Source organism: Triticum aestivum, chromosome 7B (genome assembly GCF_018294505.1).
Source record: "Triticum aestivum cultivar Chinese Spring chromosome 7B, IWGSC CS RefSeq v2.1, whole genome shotgun sequence".
Lineage (NCBI taxonomy): Eukaryota > Viridiplantae > Streptophyta > Magnoliopsida > Poales > Poaceae > Triticum > Triticum aestivum.
In genome coordinates this window covers 516,069,366-516,078,265 of record NC_057813.1, presented here as the reverse complement: position 1 = coordinate 516,078,265, position 8,900 = coordinate 516,069,366, and the positions used below count along the sequence as shown (strand labels likewise).

Sequence of the window (8,900 nt, the reverse complement as noted above, 5' to 3'; positions counted from 1 at the left end):
ACCGGTTCATGTTGACTTATTGTGAGGATTGCGGGTTAAATAGCAAAAACTACAGGGACTTGTTTGCAAAAACGCCAACGACGTACGACCAGAAGCGATAGCTGCTTTATTAGTATATATATATATAAAGATCTTTACCTAAATGGAAAGATCTTTACCTAAACCGGCTATGGCTTCTGGTCGTACGTCGCCATCAGTTTTGCACGAAAGTCCCTGGAGTTTTGCTTATTCAACCCGCAGTCCCGTTTTAAGTGGCTAATTTAGGGAAACGTTTCGTTTTTACAAAAAGGACCATGTAGTTTGGTATATTCAACCCGCGGTCTTTCTTACGTCAACGCGGTGGCTCGAGCGGCTGGGGGCGCGGCGGCTGGAGCTTGCAGGGGGGCAGATCTGTGCACGGCAGGGGCTGGGGAGGCGGATCCGGTGACGGGCAGCGAGGCAGAGGTCGCCGGTGACGAAGAGGAAGGCCGGAGCGTGGCTTCCCGGGCGGATCCATGGCAGAAAAGAGACAGGGTTGTGAGGAAGAGAAGATGGGAGAAAAGAGGGCGGTGTGGCGACGGGCGCGGGAGACGGAAGGATCCGGCATGGCAGCGCGAAGTCCTTGTAGTTGGAGGTGGGCCTTCATTGCCGCGGCGACCCCTCCCCTTCTCTCCATGGCCGCGGCAGCTCAGGCAGCGGTCAGATCCGCCCTCCCCCCCTCATTCCTCGCGCTGGATAACCTAGCCGCCGGCCATGGTGACCGACAGCGATGATGACGGTGGTGGCTACCTCGACGACGAAGGTATGACTTAGAAACCCCTCCGCCCCTTCCCTTATCCCTCGGCGACCGCTTTGAATCCCGTGAGGAGAGGGGAGTGCTGCGCCAGGGTTCTGCTCTTCTTTCCTCCCCTCCCCTGATGATATTCTCTCCCTCACGCAGGCACACACCCAACATCGCCATGGACCGGTAGCTCAAGCATTCTTCTTCCTGACGGTGATGGTGTTCCCTCACCATCTTCAGGTCTTCATCCTTGAGGCCTCCACCATCTGCAGGTCTTCCTTCTTTTCTTCCCCTCTCTGTTGGATTCCATTCGATTCTCTGCTCTGCAGGTGAAGCTCTATCTATTCTCTGCTGCAGTGTCTACAGTGGACTGTTTTCACCTTCTGTGCAAATACCTGATTGTATATGAATTGAATGGATGGATAGATTGCAGGGTCTACAATGCACCACCTTGATTTGATTCGGTCTGGAGCAGCAGCATCTGCTCCTTCCTTACTTCTCAACCATCTGTATTTACATTACTACTGTAAGCTTCTGAAATGTAAATTATGCTAGGACAATTCCTCTTTAGCTTTAACTATGATATTCCTAAATGCGCAAGTAAATACTACTGGGATTACGACTACAAAAAAAATTCATGACATGCCAGCAATTCTCGGTTTAAATACTGTGAGCTTAAATAACAGGAGCTAAACTGCCGTGCTATGTTCAGAATTGGTACTAGAAAAGATAATCTAAACTGCACATTCTGAAAGTATATTGGACTCTTGCCCTCGAGAAATTAGTCTTCTAAGCATTACTTTGTAAATAAATGACATGATAACTTGTTGGTTCAGTTTAAAGCTTTAGGCAGAGGCTTGTGGTAGGGGGAAATCACTGCCACTTGGAAACCAAAACTTCTATTTGTGAGTATGACCGGGACTGCGCTTTTCTGAAAGTATGTTAGCTAATGTTTGGATATCTTTCAATTACTTCTGAACAAGAAAGATGTAGTGCCATCCTAAGTTTGGATGTGGAGTTGCAATGTAACCTGCTTTTAGGTGCCGAAAAAGAGTGCGCAGGAGGATAGAAATGGGCTCGGATACGACGGCTGGAAGAGGTAACCTAGGATTTTGTGGTGCTCTACACTATAGCTCATGCTCGGATGATTGTACTTTTCATTTTGACTGATCAGTTGGGTATAATTCTTTATGAGTTGGGTAGCAACTTGAGCTCAAAAGGCTCTCTACTCTATCCAAATATTCTGCTAGATTTGATTAGAATTTGTGTTTATTAAAACATGCAGCGAGAGGATCTAGGCCAAACAATGGCATTATTTTCACAGGGTGTAGAAAAATTATGCAGCTGCACCTAAACATCTTAATACAACAAGATGGTCACTATGGAACTACATAGCTTCGGCCCTCTCGTCACTGGTTACCATAATTTGTAATGTGGCGATTGTTGGATGTGCGTAGATAGATTATATACCTAAATGGTACTTTCTGGGTATGTGTATAGAGGAATCCCTCGTGTATTTAGATTGTTTGCTTAACTATTACTCTTCTCTATTTTCCGACTTTGTGATAACGTAATATAGATTACATTCTGTTTTGAAATAAAAAGATATGTCAAAAATTTATGATGGTAATTGCGTTGTGTTCTATCAACAGGACTATGCTCTCTTAAACCTGAATGAGCCAGAAGTGGCAAGACAGATCTGTCAGTCAATTATTCTTCAGTTTCGGTTGTGATGTTTCAACATGAGTTCAGAGCATTAATGCTTTGCTGATGCGAGGAGGTGAAGTTGTATGCTACCAGAGTGCAGATATTACTTGGTATGTTTGCTTTCAAGAAAAGATGGATGTGTGTTGTGACTGTGACAGAGGGTTCTACTGGATATGTTGTTGGGTATATGACAAGAAGCATTGGTAAGGATATCAAAATAGAAGAGAATGCTGCAACGACCAAGGTGCCATATATATCGAAGGTGCTCGCAAACTTCCTTCGACTGGTGTGGCCCTGTTGCTTCCATATTATAATGATAGTAGAGTTCAAAAGTTCTAGATGGCAATGGTATATCAGTATCTTATTTCACTTTCATCGCTTATGTAAAAGCTAGATAAAAATGATCTGTATCACTAGAATCTATTGCCTTGCACGTACTCCCTCTGTCCAGAATTACTTGTCGTAGAAATGGATGTATCTAGACATATTTTTAGTTCTAGATACATCCATTTCTATCCATTTCTGCGACAAGTAATTCGGGATGGAGGGAGTATTTGTCTACACAAACACTTGTATTGCTTTTTACACTGAATTTCCTTTTTGTTACAGGAGGATTCGGAATATGAAGTTACTGGAAACATTGTTGGAAGTGTTGGTCCTGAGAGTACAGAAAAGGATTCATCGTTTCTTATAAAAACATTGCGATCATTCAAAGAAGCTTTGATTAAGGATGATGACACAAATGTTGCTGAGATTGAGGCCTTCTTACTTTGCATTGATGTTGATGATGAGAAGAACTCTCTTATGAGGAAAATCATTGCTTTAGATGAATTATTGATAACCGTGAGAGATTGTGTCTTGAGAGCAGGTGCAGAATCTGTATTCTACAGACTGAGGGCAGGTGCAGATTCTGAATTCTGCACACAGAAGACAGAAACAGAGAGCTGGTGGCAAATGTGCAAGGGGAAGTTATGGAGATCTTTCTTCGCTAGCTGAATAAGTCTATCAGGAGTCAAGGCCTGTTTTGTTGGAGGCTTGATGGAACTTGCCTGGCCTGATAAGTAATTGTGCGCGGTTTGGTTGGCGTCCTTGGTGCTTGGCTTGAGCTAGCATGTCGTGTTGTTATCTTGGTTGAGGCAGCTGGAGTTAGCAAGGTGATTAGTCAAGGGTGGCTGTCGATGCCATTTAAAAAATAGGTCTTAAAACTTCATATTTCCTCAGGAAAAATTCGTATGAATTAATGAATATCAGGCTACATTCAGGCGACACTTTTGTCAGGCACAGAGCTCAGGGTAGCAACCACATAGTTAAGTGAGCTTTTGTTCAAATGCGTTGGTACTTTAGTTTTTAGATTCTGTGATGATGGTATGCATAAATACATGAGCTGTTTCAACCAGTACCACATAGTATTAATGAGGTAACAGAAGCTTGCAATTCAATTATCCTGTATCTGCCCGAGTCTGGAAGGTCAGATAAGTTGTTCCGCAAGATAGACAACAACTTTTCATGTGTCATCACAGTGGGCTGAGAACTTGTTGATGAAGCCAATGATTGGGTTGATCATAGTGATAGGGCATCAGACATAATGCTAGATTTAACCCCAGACAAATGGGCAAACATGAAAAGAGGAAAGATGTCAATGCATGAGCCAGAGGGTTCCAGTGGTGAATATTTTGGACTAGAAGTTAAGGATGTTTCACGGGAAGAAGCCATTCTTTCCAATGTTTACATATAAGATATACCAGTACATCCCAATTGGTAGGGCCCCTCCACTGATAAGTTGGATATCCTTTTAACAAGTGTCTCGGAGAGAATAAAGCGTTAGATTTTATCATACTTTTAAAGTTTTAACATGTCAAAGAAGGGAGAGGAGACACCAGCGGATGGCAAGATGGATGAACTGTTGGACAGTGTTAGCCTTAATTACCTAAATCCTAATGAAGTGGAAAACTTTATGATTATCGTAGAAAATGTGCAACACTCTTCTTCTGAGCATGAAGGGCAGAATGATGATTTCGAAGCAAATATCATTGAGCAAGATGATGAACACATTGGAACAGTAAGATTTTACTAATCTTACTGTTGCATGCAAAGACATTGGTGATGTCATATCAGAAGACCCACAGAAGGTTTAGGTTTCCGAGGGCCAAGCAGAAATAAGTGAAGACTATGCCGGTATTCTAAATAATGGCAACACATATTATGTAAACACAGTTCTGCAGTATTTTCATTGTTTCTCAGAGCTCAAAGCAATCTTAATAATTTGTGAACGGTCCTGACGTATGAGTTCTTGGGCCTGATGTTCTATGGTTGATTTCGGGATGTGTAAGAGCAGGGCGACTACCACTATATCATACTCTCTTGACTGGGATGAGCTTCGTTTTTTTGTAGAAAAATGATAGAATAAGAATTGTGATTTCTGCTGATATTATGATATGCTTTTCGGCTATTCTTTGCTGCCACTATTTGTTGTATCAAATATCTGTTGTGTGAACCATCTGGCGGGTCCAGCTCAGATGATTCAGATAGGATAGAATGGGCATCGGAAATCGCCCTTGACATTCTAGGTGAATTCTAGCCGTTGCTAGCAAGGCCTTCGGTAATTTCATTCAAAAGTCATCCAACAACAATTTTCTCTATTATACATTGACCGACTCTATTCTGAACAGTTGCACCGTGAGAAAAGAACAATTTATTTATAAAATATTAATTGGACCTGAACAAATGTTTGTTGTGTTTGGATCAGGAGAAGGGAACTAGGAGAAGATCAGAATGTTGTTTATGTTCCAGCAAAGAGAGCCCGCCCCCCCCCCTCCCCGTGGTTAGGCAGACTCCCCTGTCATGTAACCGCATGTACTTGATTATATAACTTTTTTTCTCCGATGCACGGGCATTTTTCCTAGTATAAATCAGTTCCACAAAAGGTTTGTGCCCGGTTCCACAAAACAATACGTAGCTAGAAGAGAAGTTGGCGTTGCTTTTGCTTGGCGGCCTCCATCTGCCGATCAACAATGGCCGGCGACAACCGGCTGTCGAACCTCTCCGACGACCTGCTACGGTGCATCCTACACTTTGCGCCGGCAAAGGAGGGCGCTTCCACCAGCGCGCTCGCGCGGCGTTGGCGCTCGCTCTGGCTCTCCTCCGGCGCCGTCAACCTGGACTCACGCTCTTAGGACCACCTGGACGACCACGACAAGCGCGACGACATTGTGCGCGATGCCAGTAAAGCGCTTGCCGCCGCCAACGGCCGCGGTCTCCCCGCAACGAAGCTCACCTTCCGGTACGTGGAAGGAGAGGACGACCCGTGGATCCACTTAAGGGAGAACGACATAGAGGATGCGAAGCTTCACATGTCTGCAAAACTCCGGGCCATGCTCTACAGCTCAACCTGGCAATCTCACCCATGGGCGCGGCCGCCCATGGGCACCCGACCCTAATGGGTAGGGTATGGGTCATTATATTAACCCATGGGTAAGCCCGATAGATAACCCGATTAGTCATGCATAGGGTACGGGCACAAGGTTCTACCGTGGGTCGCCCGATGGGTCACCCGATTAATACTATTGATTAAAATATATTTTTTATTTTATATGATGTGTAGACGTTTTGCTGAAGATGTGCTAATTAATTTAGTTAGAACAACCCAACGCTGGCAGTAGCATTTTTTAGTGAACGCTGCACTAGCGATGGAGTATGCATGCATGTTTGTGATAAGGCCCATCTCAGAGTTACTAGTTCAGCCTAATAAAAGGAGTATTGTTCGGCCTATTGGGCCTCCAATGGCTGAAGGTCATGCACGACTGATGTGTTGTGCGTGCGTGGCAACGAATGGGAGGTACTCTTTTAGTACCACCTCCCTTGCGGGCATCTTTTAGTAAGCATCGACCTACCACGAGGCAAGTACAATGTGAGCGACATCTTCAACGTCAAGGACCTCGCGCCATATCATGGAGATGCACCTTTTTGATCCGAGGTCGGATCTCTCCCAAGGGGGGGGGGGGGGGGGGGGGGAGATGATGTGGAGCATCCCTCGCTCATCCCCATGGACGCATCTACATCTCCCTCAACACCACTTGGACCCATGACACGAGCTCGAGCTAAGGTTATTGAAGATAAGGTGAACTCGCTCCTCTCAGAACTCCCTCCTCCTAATCACGAGACATGGCTACTACCTTATTCGGAAACTCTATGTGTAATCAGGTACTTGGAGACGAGCCAAGGAACAACTACTTCCAAGGGCCAAGACGGCGAGGACTTGAAGCGTGTTGGAGAAGAAGAAGAGATGCTGTGGAAGCTACAAGCGTCGGACGACCGACCAGGTCCGGACGTCCGACGAGTGCCAGGACACGGACGACCCAGCTTTCCGGACGTCCGGTACTTCGCCACGCGAACCAAATCTACGGACGTCCGAAGCGGACCGGACGACCGGACGACTTGCAATCGAGCCAAATCTACGGACGACCGACGACCTCCGGACGTCCGGATAGTCACGAAGCTCCGGACGACCGACCCTTTCCGGACGTCCGATGCGCCCACGACAGAGCTGAATCTACGGACGTCCGAGCACGACCGAACGACCGGACCGTCCCGAGCCTCCGGACGTCCGACGCCTTCCGGACATCCGGCACCTGAGTGACCGCACCTGCGGGCTAGAGCCCTTGTATCCCTTCACTTTGACTTCCATTTGCACTACGACTATAAATAGGTCGCCCCCACCTCCTAGTGAGGGTTAGCGTTGATTTAGCTCAAATCAGAGATAGAGCCTCGCTCATCCATCGGATCTCCTCTTCGTGAGAGACCGCGGCCTCCTCGGAGAAGATCCACTTGGATTCAAGACCCCTCTACCGGAAGATCCCCTCACGGATTCAAGACCTCCTCTCGGAGAAGATCGGTTACCTTTGTATCCTTACCTTTGTTGATTTTGGATCATATGTTACTCTTTGTGTTCGGTGATCTAGCACTCGTGTGATTGATTCTATGTCGGTTTAGTCATTTCTCTCGTTCTCCCCGTGTTTTCCCTCGAGTTCTTCCGCGTGTTCTTCGTGATTCCCCGTAGGATCCACTCCAAACGTGAAAGATCGTCACCATAGGGTTCCGCCCTACATCATCTTGGTACCATGAGCCATGTTGATCATGTTTTTGGAGCCCCTACCCCGTGTTTTCTAGCTTGATTTTGTCGTTTTCGTCCTAAAATCCGAAAATCCCCACCAAAAATAGCCCCAATTTTTTTTTGTGATTTGTTCGTGAGTTGAGATTTTGTTGGATTTGGTCCATGGATTTATGTTGTTGCATGTGGATCTAGCTTTCCCCACCCTCCCCAACCTTTTCCATCCACCAAATCACTCGATTTCGACCTCACCATCTCCTTCTTCACCGAAATCTCGCAGTTCATCCCGAGCCCGATTTTCGCCCAGACTCCGGACGATCGGAAAAAGCCGGACGTCCAACGACGACAGGACGACCGTAAAGACCCGGACGTCCGTGAAACCCTGATGAAACTGAAGTTTGACAGTTCGGCCACCACCACAACCCCACATTCCACCACATCTTCCAAACCAACATACACCACCATCTCCCCCGATACCTCCTATGACGATTTTGACACATTTTGGTCCTTGAGATTTTGAGTTGTGGCTCCCGTATCCTTTTGTGTTTCGGCTATCTAGGTACGGTTCGACTTCATCAACACCACGGCTCATCTTCGCAAGGGTCTCATCATCGCCAAGGACGGTAACTTCGACGACATCTTTGTCATACCTTGCAATTGCATTGATACCCCACATGTCCCCACTTTTGCGTAGCTTACCCATCGAGACTAGCCATTGAGTATTGCCGGCAACGTGACTTGTGCACATTCATGATCATACTCCATAGCATACATACGATACCATAGTGGTGCATATCTTGGGATCCACTTGTGTGTCACAAAGTTGTCATAGCATACACAATTGCTATCTTGGTTCGTGAAGTTTGCATCATAAAAGAGCTCAACAGTGAAAGAGCCACCAAGCTTTTAAGCAAAGAGGAAAGATAAGCAAAGAGCTTATGAACAAGAACCATAGCAGCATACTACATTAAGATTGTCACATTGGATCATCTTGGATCATCGCACCGAAATACCATACATATAGCATACGTGGATAGAGATAGTTGCATTTTTGCCTAGTAGGTAGTGCACAAGTTTTCGTATCCGCCTATTATGCAATCGTGCTAGCGTCTCTCTAGTATTGTGCAACAAGAGCATTTTCGTGGTTTCCACATTTTGGCTCACTTTTAGTTTGCACAATCCCAATTATCTATTTGCTTGTGTGTTTCCGTGTACCATTACTTGCTTGGTCTACTTGTTGCATTTGCAAATTCGTGAATCTTTTCCAACATTATTGAAGCTCACTTACTATTGCATCAAATTTTGTGCCACCATCCTAACCAAGCT

At 45.8% G+C, this 8,900-nt stretch overlaps 1 protein-coding gene across 1 annotated transcript; it reads left to right on the top strand.

The window, feature by feature from the left end:
• Positions 1 to 2,466: 2,466 nt before the first annotated feature.
• On the top strand, positions 2,467 to 4,893 carry LOC123157035 (uncharacterized; the record flags this gene model as incomplete). The annotated part of the gene is given in 2 exon segments (XM_044575261.1): positions 2,467 to 2,753; positions 3,077 to 4,893. Coding segments are annotated over 2 exon segments (561 nt in total). The 3' UTR covers positions 3,464 to 4,893.
• Positions 4,894 to 8,900: the final 4,007 nt, after the last annotated feature.